The sequence below is a fragment of the Bombyx mori genome, chromosome 20 (assembly GCF_030269925.1).
Source record: "Bombyx mori chromosome 20, ASM3026992v2".
Taxonomy (NCBI): Eukaryota; Metazoa; Arthropoda; class Insecta; order Lepidoptera; family Bombycidae; genus Bombyx; species Bombyx mori.
The window spans coordinates 4,829,871-4,848,282 of record NC_085126.1 but is presented as its reverse complement, the minus strand read 5'-3'; the positions used below and the strand labels follow the sequence as shown (position 1 = coordinate 4,848,282).

At 36.8% G+C, this 18,412-nt stretch overlaps 3 protein-coding genes and 1 long non-coding RNA gene across 4 annotated transcripts in view; 2 read left to right on the top strand and 2 right to left on the bottom strand.

The window, feature by feature from the left end:
- Window positions 1-464: 464 nt before the first annotated feature.
- LOC101740484 (DNA polymerase interacting tetratricopeptide repeat-containing, protein of 47 kDa) lies at window positions 465-3,814 on the bottom strand. Its single transcript, XM_004922531.3, has 4 exons — window positions 3,221-3,814; window positions 2,384-2,574; window positions 1,858-2,155; window positions 465-1,038 (listed from the first exon to the last, which is right to left on the bottom strand). The coding sequence occupies exons 1-4, from the start codon at window positions 3,371-3,373 to the stop codon at window positions 526-528; spliced, it is 1,155 nt and encodes a 384-aa protein (XP_004922588.1). The 5' UTR covers window positions 3,374-3,814; the 3' UTR covers window positions 465-525.
- Window positions 3,815-5,567: 1,753 nt separating this feature from the next.
- Window positions 5,568-8,432, bottom strand: LOC101740624 (NADH dehydrogenase [ubiquinone] 1 beta subcomplex subunit 9). The gene is made up of 3 exons (XM_004922532.4): window positions 8,188-8,432; window positions 6,230-6,375; window positions 5,568-5,803 (listed from the first exon to the last, which is right to left on the bottom strand). Exons 1-3 carry the CDS (start codon window positions 8,280-8,282, stop codon window positions 5,625-5,627), a joined length of 420 nt encoding a protein of 139 aa, XP_004922589.1. The 5' UTR covers window positions 8,283-8,432; the 3' UTR covers window positions 5,568-5,624.
- A 583-nt stretch (window positions 8,433-9,015) lies between these two features.
- Window positions 9,016-18,412, top strand: part of LOC101745362 (N6-adenosine-methyltransferase catalytic subunit) — a 16,680-nt gene continuing 7,283 nt past the window's right edge. Inside the window, exons 1-9 of the mRNA XM_038018174.2 lie at window positions 9,016-9,534; window positions 9,996-10,188; window positions 10,597-10,727; window positions 10,982-11,073; window positions 11,836-11,962; window positions 12,060-12,255; window positions 12,877-12,959; window positions 15,429-15,533; window positions 18,023-18,167. Of these exons, the coding sequence (XP_037874102.1) occupies window positions 9,351-9,534; window positions 9,996-10,188; window positions 10,597-10,727; window positions 10,982-11,073; window positions 11,836-11,962; window positions 12,060-12,255; window positions 12,877-12,959; window positions 15,429-15,533; window positions 18,023-18,167 (1,256 nt within the window). The 5' untranslated portion in view covers window positions 9,016-9,350. The remainder of the gene's footprint in view (window positions 9,535-9,995; window positions 10,189-10,596; window positions 10,728-10,981; window positions 11,074-11,835; window positions 11,963-12,059; window positions 12,256-12,876; window positions 12,960-15,428; window positions 15,534-18,022; window positions 18,168-18,412) is intronic.
- Window positions 15,556-17,437, top strand: LOC134200742 (uncharacterized). The gene is made up of 2 exons (XR_009975786.1): window positions 15,556-16,358; window positions 16,557-17,437. It is a non-coding gene; the product is annotated as an uncharacterized LOC134200742 (long non-coding RNA).

Here is an 18,412-nt window from a genome sequence, read left to right as displayed (position 1 = left end):
AAACGCATTACTGCTTCACGGCAGAAATAAGCAGGGTGGTGGTACCCACCCGCACGGACTCACAAGAGGTCCTACCACCAGTAAACTCGATAGCCAGCCTTCGAGATTTACGTTACCGTATATGAGTCGACTATTATCAAAGGCGGCAATCTGACTTTTGGACAATGATTGGTAAATCAGAAAAACGAATTATTGACTTTGTATTCCATTGGCAGTCACAAAACTCTTCGGAACGACATCTTAGATAAATAACAGGTTAACTATTAACCTTTATTTAATGCAGGTTTTGAACCGTATTCTTTGAAGGAGACGATTATATTCAAATAAATCTGTATTGACATATCAATAAATTTTTTTTGTCCAAATGTACAGATTGCCACCTTTGATAATAGACGACTCATATACGCTTTGTATTTAAGGTTGTATTCGTCGATGGCCATAACACGTAACGAAAATGATCTTAATTTTGTTAAAAACGTTTATTAATTTGCAAAAAAATTAACGTCAAATGTAAAAAAAGTAGCACTAAATATAATTTTCCAAAAACCGACTTTCGATCTTGCTACCGCGCGGCAACACGAAAAACGCTGGGGTGCCGGCTCTCAATTCGAAATATTTCGCTACCAGCAGATCCCCCAAATTCTTTGACGGATCAATGACGTGCGGCATTTTATCGTAACCTTCGAAATAAATATTTACACTGGCAACACTGTATTTATTTTTTTCGTCCCACGGAGCTGGGAATAGCTGCTCCAACTGACAAGAAAGCGGCACATTCTCAGGGCAACCACGTACGAAGTCAGTCATTTGGTATTCTGGATATAAAAATAACACGGGCCATTTTAGTAATCCATCTTCCACGTGTACTATAGCATCGTGAGCTCCAGGAAGACTTGGCTCAAGTTTCGAGAGGTCAATGTCATCTTCGTCATCACAATTGGATATTTTGATTCCTCGTTCTATTATGGCTTTGAGTACCGCGTCTTTTTGCTCCGTAATATTTTGTATATTACGAGCCTGTTTCCTTTGATCTCTTTCCTGGAAAAAAATATTATTGTAGCATACGTTAAAGAATTTGAAAAATTCTAAATGAAAACGGTACATACACATCGATAAAAAGGATTACAATATGTAGGTATCCAACCGAATATTCTTTGTAAGAGCATCGTCAAATGGACTAATAAAAAAGTAAAATAGACCTTATTACAATTACGCCTATAATATGTTGTTAAATGATATTAATTAGAAAGATAATTATCCCCTATAATCCCATAGATGTAAATATGTACATGTAAATTCATGGCCTATGTTTCGTGGCGTATTTACAGAACATATTATACCCCGCAAATAAATAGCTTTTCCTGCACTAAAAAATTTCATTAATTTAATCCATTGATGAAGTTTGCCTAATACATATTTAGTGTTTTATTAAAAATTTACTGGTTATGTGTTGCAAGGTTTTTTTTAATATTGCTTAGATGCGTGGACGAGCTCACAGCCCACCTGGTGTTAAGTGGTTACTGGAGCCCATAGACATCCACAACGTAAATGCGCAACGTAAAGGTGGGTACCTTGAGATATAAGTTCTAAGGTCTCAAGTATAGTCACAACGGCTGCCCCACCCTTCAAACCGAAACGCATTACTGCTTCACGGCAGAAATAAGCGGAGCGGTGGTACCTACCCGTGTGGACTCACAAGATGTCCTACCACCAGTAAGCTTAAGAGCTGATGAGATTATAACGGTATCATCTCGTGCTTATTTCTACTGCAAATAAATATTGTATTGATACTAGAGTTCAACTTCAAAAGCAATGAGGATTAATATTTCTAAATTTTAATGAAAGTAAAATAACTACCATTATTATTTTCTTTTTCTTAGCATTACTCAGGAGTTCAGAAATGTCCTTATCCTTTGTATTTTCTAAGATCTCTTCACAGTATTTTATACAGGTCTGGTACTTTGCTATTTGAAATGCTGACTTAGCAGCTCGTATTTTAGCTTTAGTATGATTAGAACTGAAAGATAACGCTTTTTCACTGTCTCCGAGTGCAGATCTGAAGTTCTTTAAATGCCAGTGGGCAGCAGCACGGTTGTTGTACAAACTGGCATTAATCTCAGCATTATCACATCTTTGTTTTATACCTTCGGTGTACCTAAGATAGAATATCAAAACTCAAACATAAAATATAACATTTTATCTTAAATTTCGACAGATTAACTCCCTTATCTGTAATTACATTCAATTAAACTAACCAAACAAGTCATGGACTTACTTAATGAAGACACATTAAAACAAAAAAACAAAATATTTGCAACAGTCCCAGTAAAGTAATTCTGAATTAAATTAATTTCATAAAGTAGCTATATATATTACAACTTACCCTAATATTGCAAGTCTATAATTCTTGTGTTTGAAATTGAAATTTCCATCCTCTTTGTAATTACTAGCTAGTTCAACAGGTGTGTTTTCTTCTGGATCAAACTTGAGATTTGCGAGACCCTCTGCCAGTGGAGAAAGCTCACCATTTTCAGGAGTTGACTTCATAAAAAATGGATGTTTGTCCATTTCCTCCTAAATAAATTGAGTAAATAGCCTATTAGAATCGGCTTTTGGTACAATAATTGTATAAAAGTTCAATGTTTTAAATGAGTCGATTATTATCAAAGCCGGCAATCTGACTTTTGGACAATGATTGGTAAATCAGAAAAACGAATTATTGACTTTGTATCCATTGGCAGTCACAAAACTCTTCGGAACGACATCTTAGATAAATAACAGGTTAACTATTAACCTTTATTTAATGCAGGTTTTGAACCGTATTCTTTGAAGGAGACGATTATATTCAAATCAATCTGTATTGACATATCAATAATTTTTTTTTGTCCAAATGCACAGATTGCCACCTTTGGTAATAGACGACTCAAATACATGTTTTATAATATATGTTGAACTTTTTCATCAAAAAAACAACATATCTTGAGTTCCTAAGCATATAGTGTGTTATGAAATTAAATTAGTTTTTTTGTTTTCGTCAATCAGCATACATTACTCAGAAACGTAACCATTAGTATACCGTTGCAAATGATTTTAATGTTTATTTTATTGTATTATAAAATTCAATTAAGGAAATCAAAATATATTTGATTACAATACAACTCACGTTCTCCTGTATAAAAACAACACTTTAAAAAGAGCAAACAAAATAGACACATATTACCTCCCATCTATCTTCAGGCCAACCCTCAGTATACCTCCTCTTTTCTAAGCTGTCTATAAAGTCATCTAGCTCTTTGTCTAGCTTCTGGCACAACTCTAATCTCTCCTCTTCGGTCATTGGGGATTTTACATCACTTTTATTAGCCTCGGCCATGATTTAGTTGCTTTTTAAATACAATAGTTTAACAAAACTTTCTCATTAATATCAGAAATCTGCTCCCTAAATATTGAACTTGTTCATTATTTTGTATCACAATAATGTATTTTTTGTTGAAAATTACTTTATTAAACGAACATGCTCTTTAATGTTTCATAAACATAACCCTATTAATTAACTACATAATTTTCAATGTTTATAAATCTCAATAACCTAAATTTTATTCCGTCTTTCAGACATTTGACAAAATTCAACGTTGACGCTTGACGTTTTCAATTATTATTGTCTTCCATTAAATCGTAGTTTTCCTAACACAAATGCCCGTATCTTTAGACGTTTCGTAAAATAGTCCTCCACTCTTAACTCATCCGATGATGCTCGAGAATTCCCTCCAAACATACTCGAGTTTGGTATTTTTAGTCGACCATTACAATATTCCTCAACTGTCCTCGAGTGAGGTAATAATGATGAAAATTTGATCAAGCTAGCATCAAACCCATAGAGTTCTGTAGTCTATGATCATTGTTTAATGTCAAAGCCAAGCTGCCGCTATCTCTTTGACACTAGATGAACCTGTTTGATGTTTTGGTTGCTGAGTTATTCGTAAATATGTGTGCGTGCGGTAAATCTGAAAGTGTATTATTTATTTTCTAACCTATTATTATTTTAGATTTCGGATCCGGCTTTGTATTTTTATTCGCCGCTTTTGTGTGATTTTGGTTGCATCGTATTGTTGAAGTGCTTTTCCACAACCACCAGTTTATTATTATATAAATAAAACTTATAATCGCATTGACTTTATTTATCAGGTAGTAAGCAAAATATGTTTGTTATGTAGGTAAATAAAATAAAGAGTTTCAAATGTCTAACCTCGAACTATTTACTTTATTAATAAATATTATCAAACTTAAATTATCAAAATATGCGGGAATCATGCACAGATCCAGGCCATTGCACAACAATATCATATATTTCCATTTGCGGTCCACAATCATAAACCTAAGAGATAGATAGATAGATACTATTTGGACATTGATAGAAAACCAGCCTTGAGGAACGTTCAAGGTACGTCGCGACGTACCTTGACTTGACAGTTCGCTTACTTCACTCCGGTTAGGAAAATTTTCCAAGGACGTTTGAGTGGAGTTTATTTTTACGACTAATCATACCAAAACGCGCGTTGGAGGTTGAGTCGAGTCGAGTTAAGCTCGTGTAAACGACTAAAGATACGGGTGTTACTCTCTATCAGCCCACAGACGTTTACTGCTGGACATAGGCCTCCTCAAGCCTCACTACAAAGATCGGCCCTGCACTACCTGCATCCAATGGATCCCCGTGAACCTCAATAGGAATGAGTAAATTTTGACGCAGCAGTCATGAATTCCAGTTTCAAAAGTGACATGTGATCGATAATAATGTTTTAAATCTACAGGTACATAAGGTTCTTTACTCTGTACTCCCTACAACAGTAATTAATCTTATGGCCTTGTTTAAATTACCTATACTATGAATTTTCCAACATCCCTCAAGATATAAACCTACTAGTGGCCCGCTTCGGCTTCGCTCGGGTCTTTAACAAAAGTTTTAGTAAGGATCCCTAATTTTTGTTAAAAAAAAATAACCTATGTTACTCGGAGATAATGTAGCTTCCAAACAGTGAAAGAATTTTTCAAATCGATTCAGTAGTTTCGGAGCCTATTCAATACAAACAAACAAACAAATCTTTCCTCTTTATAATATTAGTATAGATCACGATAGCTTCCATGTTTTACAAGCTAGTGAAACCATTCACGTCCTGGTGTACTCTGCCGCTCTAGCAAGAGCAGTGCTCCGCAGAATCTAATACCGGATCGGAATCGCGACCCACCGAAAAGATCCGGCGAGAAACTCAGTGGGCCTTGTCTATGGATTAGTTAGTAAAAGAACCGAGAGTGAATCCGGGATGCGGCTGGGATCTGCTTTGATATCAGAACATCAAACGGGGACAAACGTGAACGTTCCACAAGGTTCGATAGTCACCTCCACATTCTTGATCCTGCATATCAATAGCATCATCATAACAACAGCTTTCACAGCTAGAAAATGTCAAATAGATATAATAGGTATTTTGACTTAATAGCACTAGCATATATTTATAATTTTTTGAATAATTATCTATTGAAAAACTTTAGTAATATATTCAAAATAAATATTAAAATGAACACAATATTTTTTATTAAACTAACACAATTTATTTACAAAAAAAAAACTAACGTATTTCACCGTCATTCCATTTCTTAATGTATTCACATTTCCTACACTCGCGTCTCTTGAAATATTCAGGATAATGTGCCTTTTCTAGAGGATGCCAATAATCCATTACCCAATCAGGTATCACTTGAACACGATCGTAGGCTACACCGCCGGCAATACCCACCGATCTAGCAACTAGTAATGAAATTGTTAAAATTATTTAGCAGGAGAACCATAAAGCTTGTCAATTTGTACCACTTTTGACAACAAAAGCTTAATATTAAGGTTAATATATGATGTTCTTAATAGGTACTGAAATCGTTTCTTTTTACCACCTAGCATTTTGATATCCAAGTAAAACTATGTTCATAATCAAATAGGAATTATGCATAATATACACAACAATTAAATCTAGACAACTGACAATTACCGATTTTTTATAAAAAACCAACATCGAATTTTGAAACTAGCGGTTTGTGTGACGATATTCAAAACATAATATCTATGGTTTTCTGTAACCATTTCTTAACAATTGAGCTGATTCATTCATTTGTTCAGAGAAAAAGTGGAACAAATTTAAATGGGCTTAATTAAGATAAAATAATTGACAAAAATACGCACATTTAGCCACCGGGATAGGATGCTGACTCATAAACAATTCGTTTTCTGCCACTCTCAATAATCGACGATGTTCTTTAGGGTCGCAAACCGCCTTATTTTTGTCCAATTCGTTACGTAAAATAACTTGATGGTAACGTATAACATATCTACCAATAAGAATTAAGGTGACATTCATTTCGATTAATAAAACGTCTATCGAAAATAAAATTAGTGCTAGCTTTCAAATTGATAATTAACAATAATTTATTCAAAACTTTCGCGGTAGTACACAGGAGCGTCGTAGTAAAAAGCCAGGTTTATTTGTGTCCAGTTAGCATTGATACCTATCTTATCTTATACCTTTAAACGAGCAATTCTTGTATATTAATATATATATAATCTGAATCTCGGAAACGGCTCCAACGATTTTCATAAAATTTAGTACACAGGGGATTTCGGGGGCGATAAATCGATCTAGCTACGATTTATTTTCAGAAAATGTTGTTTTATTCGTGTTTCAATAATCAACTCTTCCCGACATCTATTGGCGAATAATAATACTATTTTTCTTAATTGAAGGCAACTAACCGCTTTAAAAACACAACAAGATGGCGTTATAAAAAAAAAACGAGCAAAGCTCGGTCATCCACTAGTTGATAATTAATTAACAATAATTTATTCAAAACTTTCGCGGTAGTACACAGGAGCGTCGTAGTAAAAAGCCCGGTTTATTTGTTTTCAGTTAACATTGATATATATTTTTAATACATCAATGTCAGTTAGTCGACAACATCATAATTACCCATCCGACGTTCATAGCTGCTTGTCCAACTCCTTCATTCATCACTAATACGAGCATTAGAAATTGATCGACCCGCTTACGTCGATTTAACAATAGGTTTAAATTAGGTTTAAAGACGATATTTCGGTAGGCAGCGGCTTGGCTCTGCCCCTGGCATTGCTGAAGTCCATGGGCGACGGTAACCACTCACCATCAGGTGGGCCGTATGCTCGTCTGCCTACAAGGGCAATAAAAAAAAAACACATTTTTTTTGCGTAGAGTGCTTTCCTTCAAATGCTGTAAGTGTATTCGACGTTTCTTTTTTTTTCCTAAGCTGATAGCCTTGAGAGGCTATCAGCTTAGGCGTAACCATAACTAGGTGAGCTCACGGGGCTCAAACCTGACGACGTTGCTAACACGAACCCTAGCAAGAGCCATGCTTCGCAGAATTTACCACCAGATCGGTAACGCGACCCACTGAGAAGATCCGGTGAGAAACCCAGTGGGCTGTGTCTGCGTGTAATATTCGACAATTGCACAAAATGCGGTCATGATAATGACATTTCCGATAAAGTCCATCCCCGACAAACTAAGCAAAATAATTTAGAGGCAGTTACTTATATCTATATGGGGGATAAGTGTACATGGAAATTGGAAACATGGATTTACAGAAGAAAGTTACAATTATAAACTATGTACGGTACTTGTTTCTACGTAACAGAAGTTTGAAGATTTTTTTTTATTTTTTCGCAATGCGCTGGATTTGGTGTCACTTCATACGGTACATCGCAAACGATTTATTTTCGGAGAGCGCGGATTGTAGTGTTTTTTCTATTGCTCACAGATTTGCGATATTTTTTAGCACCGAATTTTAATCGTAGTGTGCACTTAGCCCTGTTGTCGTATAATCATTAGTATGGAACTCATTCAAATTATGAAGACATGAAAATGGTTTGGATTTATTATGGTGCAAATAATATGATCTAGCAATAATTTAAATTAATAATTACGTATAGTTTAATTTAATAAAAGTTATCGACAAGCGGTCGCACAAATAAATTCAAATAACTAAAGTGATGCACCTGAACCCACCAATAAAATTGAATCAATACCGTTTTCAAGCCAAAAACTTACTATAAATTGATACGGAAAAACAACATACGCCGAAGATAAAATTTTACATGCGGAAGAAGCTTACCTTGCAACATGATAAGCTTCAAGAGTTCTCATGGCTCGTTTGTAAAAATTACATACTTTTTGTGAATGGCTTCTAAGTTCAGGAGCAAAAGACATTTCTGTAATATTAGAGAACGAACGACAAACAAGCACCTATAAAGTCAAACAATAAGATACCTACTTATACGTAAATGACGTGTATTATTATTATTTGATGCAGACCTATTGTTAAACGTCAAATGTGCCATACTTAATTTTTTTGGAACTATTTCAAATTAAAGCGATTAAATGCAATTTCCAACTTGACATTTCATGAAATTTACGGCTGTTGCAAAGATATAGTTTTTTTACAAATCATGATTTTGAAACACCCTAAATAGTAACAAATCACAAAGTTGCAGTTTGATACTAGTTTAAATAGTTTTCTAGCTGGCGTTCATTAACATTCCATAAAATATAAATTTACGTATTTTTTTCCACTACAATATAGTATATAAAATCGATATTTTAATCTAGTCTGCCTATTGGGAATGTTAAAAGCAACCGTCATAAATATATAAGTAACCGAATGTCGCCGGTCATTTATTAATTATACATTTTTAATTTATTAATTAAATCAACATACTTAAATAACTGAAATTGTATTTTTACTTAAGATACAGGTTTTATCACCTAGTTCAAGCACAGATGCAAATTATGATTGTGTTTCTACTTCTATAATTATTAATTATAAATTGTTAAGAGTCCAGGCAGCCCCCGACCGAGAGCCAGCGCTAAGCTATAAAAACGATCCGTCGCTGCGCCCTTGCCCTAAGTATCGCAATCTATAAAAAAAATCTCAAATGGCTCAATTGACATTTGACAGGTCTATGGTACTTACCGATAAAAAAATTATCAAACTTGCTGTTTGACAAATAAAATTGTGAGATTTAATAGCTTATTTAACTCGCTTAAACCTAATTTTATGAATTAAAAGTATGTAGGTACATTATGTATCAAGAATTTTTATAAGTTAACTTTTAATCAGCGATTAAGATTTGCTTGGTTTAAGTAAGATTATTACTTTAATATTAAATCGAATTAGCAAATATTATCTCAAAAATCACAAAAAATATCCCAATAACCATGAAATAGCCAGTGAAAATCACATTACTAGGGCATAAAATAAAAAAACAAATATTCACTATGTCGGACGCTTGGGAGGAAATACAAGCTGTAAAAAGCAAAAGGAAAAGTTTCCGTGAAAAGTTGGAGAAACGAAAAAAGGAACGCCAAAGTATCTTGAGCTCTAGTTTGGTCAGTGGCGAGAAATCTGATGCCTCTCCTAATAAAGATCGATCACTTGGTAGCCCGGCTTCAAAATCAGAAGGTAAATAAATAAAGTAGATTTAAATTTTATTCTTTTCAAAATGCATATCGAATTCGCAAAATATAGTATTCGTATCGGTACTAAACAGTATCATAGAAAGTAGTAAAGCAAACACGAAGACTAAGCCGAAACACAGGTGGAAAAACTTTAGTATAAAGTTTAGATCTTACTCCCTTTTTTTTTTTATTGCTTAGACGTGTGGACGAGCTCACAGCCCACCTGGTGTTAAGTGGTTACTGGAGCCCATAGACATCTACAATGTAAGTGCACCACACACCTTGAGATATAAGTTCTAAGGTCTCAGTATAGTCACAACAGCTGCCCCACCCTTCAAACTGAAACGCATTACTGCTTCACGGCCGAAATAAGAATACCTAATAATTCACCAAAGAGCAAAACAAACTTTAGTACTAGTCTCTACCAATGCTATTAGAATAAAATACAATGATTTATTATTCCAGCTTCAACTTTGCAAGAAAAGTCAAAACCAATCGTTCCACCAGCATCATTGGAAGTGCGTCTATTACAAGTTCTATCAGATATGCAATTGCAGTTACCTGCTACTGCCAGTGCTCTGCTACCAGGACTTGGAGATGTGGACACGGAGATTGTAGCAAACCTGTTACAGAAGTTTGCAACACAGAAGTTGATCACGTAAGTTTTTAAGGTATCAGGATGTTGATATTATGTTTAAAAATAAGTCATTCCAGGCTTTTCCAAAGTGTTCACAAATTACAGTTTAATTTTTTATTTACATTTATCTACAAATTGGATGCTACAGTTCTAGTTAAAGAATAAATTATTTGAAAATAAAATGTAAAATTTGAAGCAACTAATTACAATAGATGTAAAATATTATTAAATTGAGATACAAACTAGAAAAAAAAGACAGATTAGCTACTTTTTAATTATATTTGAGAGTTTAGTGTTTTAATCATTTTAAGAGTCGTGGTTTTAAATGATAGCCATTTAGACATGCGACACTGCTTTGGGAACATGTAAAAACAAAATGAAAGGAATGTATAACAAAAACAAACATTACATTATTGTGTTTTTACACAGTATAAGAGAAAAAACTGAAGTAACAACAGATGCTGACGTTGAGGTAGTGAGTGCAGAGTCAGGGAGGCTTGCGGCCGTTCTTGCAGCTCTGATGGAAGAAGAAACCACGACAACTAGCAACAAAAGAAAAGGTGAATGTCAAATGCTTATCTCCAAAAAGGTTTGCCTCCACAAACAAATAATGACGATATCCTTTCCAAATAGGTTTAAAGATCTTGTTCTAATACAACTGTTGAATGAAGTGATGGGAACATACCGTTCTTTAGAACGAACAGATCACCTAAAGAAAGCAAAGTGGGAAAGTCAATTATGAATACTGTGAAGTGTCATAAAAATTAAATTGAGTTTATTCATGAATAAACAGCAGTTTTACTCTGTATGACAGGTGAGAGTCCCATTGAAGATACATCAATTACAAAAGCTCCTAAGATGTCCACCGAGGAAAAGAAGTCTGGCAAGAGCGACACAGATATTATGGTAACCATAAAATAAACTCACAAATCTTGTTTTGAACCTGATAGTGCAATTTCACATACATATTGTTAGAGATAGGTAGTACACTATATTAAATGACCATCAGGAAATATATAGGTCATTGTTCTTGTTGAACCCATCGCTTGTGATGAAGGGCTCGGTGAGTAAATTAACCCACAGACACAGCCCACTGAGCTTCTCGCCGGATCGTCTCAGTGGGTCGCATTTCCGATCAGGTGGTAAATTCTGCTAAGCACTGCTCTTGCTAGGGCTAGTGTTAGCAACGTCGTCAGGTTTGAGCCCTGCGAGATCACCTACTTATTAGGGTTAAGCTGAAATAGCCTCTCAAGGTCCTCAGTTTAGGTAGAAAAAAAAGGAAAGACCTATAGGAATCATACACCTTCAGCCAGACTTGAAGTCTGTGTTATATTACAACTGTCAAATCCTTTAAACTGAAACACTGAAGAGAGAGATGATGCTGTTCTAATTCAAAATTAATGTCTCCCTTTCTATAGTTAACTTTATAATGTGTAATATTAATAATTAATTTATAATATTTAATGAATAATATTTGTAATTTATAATGTGTGTGTGCGTGCGTGTGCGTGCGTGTGCGTGCGTGTGCGTGCTTGCGTGCGTGCGTTTGCGTGCGTGCGTGCATGCGTTTGCGTGCGTGCGTTTGCGTGTGTGCGTGCGTGCGTGCGTTTGCGTGTGTGCGTGCGTGCGTGCGTGCGTGTGTAATGAAAAGCTTCACTATTATTTCAGTCCCTCCTAGCGATGCCTTCAAGTAGAGAGAAAGCAGTGAAGAGAGTCGGTGAGGAAATAATGGATTTATTGAGCAAGCCCACAGCTAAAGAGAGGTCCTTAGCTGACAAATTCAAAAGCCAAGGAGGTTTGTTTTTATTTCTACTCCATTTTAAAAACTATTTGAAGTTTTAAACCTGAAAATTTTAAAATAAAACATAGAACACCTTTGATTCCGTCATCAGGTGCTCAAGTAATGGAGTTCTGTCCGCACGGTACCAGAGCGGAGTGCGGTAGAGCTATCAGCCCTAACAGTGCACAAGACGGTACCACCAACACCTGCAAAAAGTTACATTTCAAAAAGATCATACAGGGTCACACCGACGAAACCTTGGGTGACTGTTCATTCCTGAACACGTGCTTTCATATGGACAGCTGCAAGTGCGTATGGAAATTAATTCTTTTTTATTTATTCATTGCTTACTAGCTGACCCGGCAGACTTCTTAGTGCCTCAATCGATAAACAAAAGACCTAAGCTTTTGTATAAAATAAACTTAAAACAAACAAAAGGAATCTGTCCGACGGGGGACACATAAAAGGAAAAACAAAATTGTTATTTTTATTTAATTCGGAACATTTTCATATTTATCTAACCTTTTAAATCTTCTCTGGATCTCCACAAATAATTCAAGACCAAAATTAGCCAAATCGGTCCAGCCGTTCTCGAGTTTTAGCGAGACTAACGAACAGCAATTCATTTTTATATATATAGATATGGGTGGACGAGCTCACAGCCCACCTGGTGTTAAGTGGTTACTGGAGCCCATAGACATCTACAACGTAAATGTGCCATCCACCTCGAGACATAAGTTCTAAAGTCTCAGGTATACATAGTTACAACGGCTGCCCCACCCTTCAAACCGAAACGCATTACTGCTTCACGGCAGACATAGGCGGGGTGATGGTACCTAGCCGCGCGGATTCACAATAAATAGGTCCTACCACCAGTAACAGACGTATATGGCCTGCTTTAGTTTCTAATGTAATAGTTTCTCCAACAGGTACGTTCATTACGAAGTCGACAACACCGATCCAAATGCGAACACTAAGTCAGTGGAGGCGCTGACGAAGTCTGTGCAAAATGGTAAATATATTATTGTTTTTGTGAGTATTTATTTATGTTCCAAATGAATGCGTCCGTCGCGAATCTGAATCGCGCTAACGACATTTACAAATATAGATACGTAAGGTTACATATATAAAAGTTCCATACGATAAAGTATTTTGTAACCTCGATCTACCGAGCCAATATATTATAACGTGTAACACGTGTTAAGTTCATCGCAATCGTAAGGGGCATAGTTCATTGCAGATCCGGAAGACACCTCCCCTCGCTTAGGACAAAGGGCTCGACGAGTAAATTAATCTACGGGATAACACAGCCCACTGAGTTTTTCGTCGGATCTTCTCAGTGGGTCGCGATTCCGATCCGGTGGTAGATTCTGCGAAGCACTGCTCTTGCTAGGGCTAGTGTTAGCAAATTCTCTCAGGTTGAACTCGTTGAGTCCCTTTCTCTGTCCCTATATAGGGATATATGCTTGTGCCGCTATGTATGCTTAAATCTTTAAAACTACGCAACGGATTTTGATGCGGTTTTTTTTAATAAATAGAGTGATTGAAGAGGAAGGTTTCTATGTATAATAACATCCATTTTCACCCCGATGGAAGTTAAAGACTTGATCAAAGACCTACGTCCTCGCAAGGCTCCCGGTTCCGACGGTATATCCAACCGCGTTATTAAACTTCTACCCGTCCAACTCATCGTGATGTTGGCATCTATTTTCAATGCCGCTATGGCGAACTGTATCTTTCCCGCGGTGTGGAAAGAAGCGGACGTTATCGGCATACATAAACCCGGTAAACCAAAAAATCATCCGACGAGCTACCGCCCGATTAGCCTCCTCATGTCTCTAGGCAAACTGTATGAGCGTCTGCTCTACAAACGCCTCAGAGACTTCGTCTCATCCAAGGGCATTCTTATCGATGAACAATTCGGATTCCGTACAAATCACTCATGCGTTCAACAGGTGCACCGCCTCACGGAGCACATTCTTGTGGGGCTTAATCGACCAAAACCGTTATACACGGGAGCTCTCTTCTTCGACGTCGCAAAAGCGTTCGACAAAGTCTGGCACAATGGTTTGATTTTCAAACTATTCAACATGGGCGTGCCGGATAGTCTCGTGCTCATCATACGGGACTTCTTGTCGAACCGCTCTTTTCGATATCGAGTCGAGGGAACCCGCTCCTCCCCACGACCTCTCACAGCTGGAGTCCCGCAAGGCTCTGTCCTCTTACCCCTCCTATTTAGCTTATTCGTCAACGATATTCCCCGGTCGCCGCCGACCCATTTAGCTTTATTCGCCGACGACACGACTGTTTACTATTCTAGTAGAAATAAGTCCCTAATCGCGAAGAAGCTTCAGAGCGCAGCCCTAGCCCTAGGACAGTGGTTCCGAAAATGGCGCATAGACATCAACCCAGCGAAAAGTACTGCGGTGCTATTTCAGAGGGGAAGCTCCACACGGATTTCCTCCCGGATTAGGAGGAGGAATCTCACACCCCCGATTACTCTCTTTAGACAACCCATACCCTGGGCCAGGAAGGTCAAGTACCTGGGCGTTACCCTGGATGCATCGATGACATTCCGCCCGCATATAAAATCAGTCCGTGACCGTGCCGCGTTTATTCTCGGTAGACTCTACCCCATGATCTGTAAGCGGAGTAAAATGTCCCTTCGGAACAAGGTGACACTTTACAAAACTTGCATAAGGCCCGTCATGACTTACGCGAGTGTGGTGTTCGCTCACGCGGCCCGCACACACATAGACACCCTCCAATCCCTACAATCCCGCTTTTGCAGGTTAGCTGTCGGGGCTCCGTGGTTCGTGAGGAACGTTGACCTACACGACGACCTGGGCCTCGAATCAATTCGGAAATACATGAAGTCAGCGTCGGAACGATACTTCGATAAGGCTATGCGTCATGATAATCGCCTTATCGTTGCCGCCGCTGACTACTCCCCGAATCCTGATCATGCAGGAGCCAGTCACCGTCGACGCCCTAGACACGTCCTTACGGATCCATCAGATCCAATAACCTTTGCATTAGATGCCTTCAGCTCTAATACTAGGGGCAGGCTTAGGGACCCCGGTAACCGTACTCGTCGAACTCGACAAAGAGGTCGACGTGCAACTTAACCCATGCATCAGCCCGCTGAGTTTCTCACCGGATCTTCTCAGCGGGTCGCGATTCCGATCCGGTAGTAGATTCATTCACGAAACAATTGCTCTTGAGTTGTTAGGTCTCCTTCGGAGGCGCTCGGGCAGTTGTTAGCAAATCCCACCCCTCTTGGCTGAGCCTTTGCTCGCCCACCTGTCCTGGTGAAACTGGAAAGGCCTTCGGGCCACCAGTAAACTTTCAATCATAAAAAAAAAAAAAAAAAAAAACATCCATTAAATAGTGGAGAAATCAATATTATATTACAGTTTGCGAAGCGAAGCGAGGGCGGGTCGCTAATAAAGAATAAATGTAAAGGGTGTATTAATTACAGGTACAAGTTCGATATCGAAGTGCTTGAATACAGACGGTGTTTTGACTCTGACGCCTCCGCAGTGGATACAGTGCGACCTTAGATATTTGGACATGACGTTCTTAGGTAAGGCCATTTTATTGTTAAGTCAGTCAAGAATTTAATAAATTGAATTAATTTATAAACGATTAAGTTTTTATTTGCGTATTTACGCCAACAGGCAATCACGCGTGTGAACTAAGCTCAGAACAATTAATGTCTTATTGAAGACGAAAAAAAACTCAAATTTGAATAGCAAAAGTAGTATTATGACTACGAGTCACCAAAGTCGAAGAAAATCCTAAAATTATATTGATTCATCATTGAATACTGTTATTATTTTAGACGCGGGAGCCGCGCTCTCACAACATTTTTTAAATTGTTATTGCTAAAAACCAACTTTTCATATACGACTGAACTGCACGCCCATCTCTGACTAATTCGACTAGTCAAAGTCGTCGTCGAAGCTTATAGAGATAAGTTTATAGTCAAAATGTAATGCTAACATGTGTAGGCTATATTGCTTCTGTCTGCTGCGACGCAATATGGGTTCTGATTTGAAAGGTGAGACACTCCATAAACAATAATTGTTTTTTTAAGGGATTTTGTAACCTGGTAACTAAGACCTTTAGGTCAAGTCTTATTTTTATTTTAATGCAAAAAAATTTAATGATGGTGATGAATGAAAAATTATATTATGAAATGCTTCGATCAATAATACTACTAGATTCGCGATTAGCGCTTCAAAAGCGGCCCGAAAAATAAGACCACAAATAAATTTGTGGTCTTATTTCAAATTAGTATGGTCCAATCATAGCCAACACTAAGACGTCAAAACGCTGCAATGCGCGTTCAAAAACTGAGTAAAAAACCACCGTAACACCAAGGTTTTGGAAGGAATATCTTTTTTTGGTAAATTTATATTATTAAGTGTTTTTCATAAAATAATAAACACAATTATATTGTAAATAAAACACAATTTACGAATATTGTAATTGTTTGGCCAATGTTTGCAACAAGGCACCAACTATTGTAACAAACATCACCTATTCTTGGACAGGGAATGCATAGAGTAGTTTTGTTATTTTATAATGTTATTTTTGTTTGTAGATTTCCTAGTAGCCCCTTGTCGCTGTGCACAATGGATATGTATTGTCGCGAAAGAAAGAGGAGAAGAAATATAGAACTCTTTTAAAAATTCTAGAATTGTTCAATGGTGGTGGCAAATCAATGCAAAAAAGTATTAAAAAAACTTTATATGTATGTGTAAATATTTTAAGCGTATATGCTGAAAAGGATTTGTTTTCTGGGGGAAACGAACACAGCCATAAAATAAGCCTAAATTAAACTGATTATAGAAAAATTCATTGATTTATATTTGTAAAAAAGAAACCGCTCATATAAAAATGACTTCTAAAAGACAGCTTTATAACAAACTGAATCTGTTTAAAGGTAATTAAACCTACATTATTGTTTTAATTACTTCTGTATAAAGAATACGTGGAAAACATGTTTCGTGTTTCCTTTCATATTTTTTTTACTTTATTCAATTTTATTTTTTATCACCTATTTGTTGTAATAGCGGCAATGTAAAATATTATCTACAACTTTTTTGAATCGGTCAAAAATAGTTGCGACCATACAAAACAAACCTAAAACAAATATGTATATTCTGCAACTCTATGTCTTTCAATACTTACTGTGTTCTGAGCATTGAAATGTAATACCAAGAACTACATCTTGTTCCACAATACAATAAGCACGAAATTTTAAACAAATATTTTTAACCTTATAAATTAGGCTTTAAGTATCATTTTAGAATAAATATTTTTGTACTGATGACTTTTTATGTTCAAGTGACATTTTAAATTTATTCCATAATATTCTTTTTCTGACGAAAGGACCTAAATACATATATTTTGCAATGGTAATTAAACTTTATGTTTAAGTATTAAGGTTTATAATAAACTGAAGTCGTTAACATTATTAAACTTTTTTCTAAGAAATGAAGATGTTTTCGTGTCTGCAAACGTGGCCACTGGAGCGTCTTATTTTTGTTCCTGATCCGTAATCTAGTACTATTATTGATCGAAGATGAAATGACATGAAGTTGATTAATATGAAACATGGCATGAAATGAAATGAGATGAGATGATATAGGATGAAATAATAATATTTTTAAAATCATTTATTGGGACTTTTTCAGTGGACTTTTTGGAGGATCCCGAGAAGTTACGTTCAGCAGCTTTGTTTCATTTTCTCATATTTGTGCACTTTCACTAAACTAAACAGTTAATAAACCACTGTTATTTACACATTTAAACCTGAAGAAACACTAAATATACAAAATAAAACAAATCACACAACTTCACTTCTCGGCCTTCACTTCCCGCCAAAAAGTCCATACAATAATTGAGAATTCGAGCTCATGTACTCATGTCACACATATACAGGGTGTGACCCGTGAGTCAGATACCTTCCCCACCAGGCTAGGATAAATCTGTCACAGTTTGCCTCAGCTTTTCGAACGCCCTGTATAACAAAGTTGAAACATACAGCACGTTCGATTGTTTCAGGTAAATTCGCCGTGATAATGGCTGACCCGCCTTGGGATATCCATATGGAGCTGCCCTATGGCACTATGTCGGACGACGAGATGCGGTGCCTCGGAATACCGCAACTGCAGGACAGCGGCCTCATATTCCTGTGGGTCACGGGCAGGTGACTGATGTTTTTTTTTTATTGCTTAGATAGTGCTTAGATAGTGATAGTAGCTTAGATAGATAGTGTTAAGTGATTACAGGAGCCCATAGATATGAACGACGTAAATGCGCCTATAACTTCTGAGGTCTCAAGTATAGTTACAACGGCTGCCCCACCCTTCAAACCGAAACGCATTACTGCTTTACGGCAGGAATAGGCAGGGTGGTGCTACCTACCCGCGCGAACTCACAACAGATCCTACC

Excerpts from the sequence above, each read along its gene's own strand:
- LOC101740484 (XM_004922531.3), bottom strand. The coding sequence starts at position 3,373 with ATGGCCGAGGCTAATAAAAGTGATGTAAAATCCCCAATGACCGAAGAG. Across the intron at positions 2,575-3,220 it reads GGCCTGAAGATAGATGGGAG|GAGGAAATGGACAAACATCC; the intron begins GTAATATGTGTC and ends CAATTTATTTAG. Across the intron at positions 1,039-1,857 it reads AGAAAAAGAAAATAATAATG|GAAAGAGATCAAAGGAAACA; the intron begins GTAGTTATTTTA and ends ATTTTTTTCCAG.
- LOC101740624 (XM_004922532.4), bottom strand. The coding sequence starts at position 8,282 with ATGTCTTTTGCTCCTGAACTTAGAAGCCATTCACAAAAAGTATGTAAT. Across the intron at positions 6,376-8,187 it reads GAAGCTTATCATGTTGCAAG|ATATGTTATACGTTACCATC; the intron begins GTAAGCTTCTTC and ends TCTTATTGGTAG. Across the intron at positions 5,804-6,229 it reads TCCTATCCCGGTGGCTAAAT|TTGCTAGATCGGTGGGTATT; the intron begins GTGCGTATTTTT and ends TTTCATTACTAG.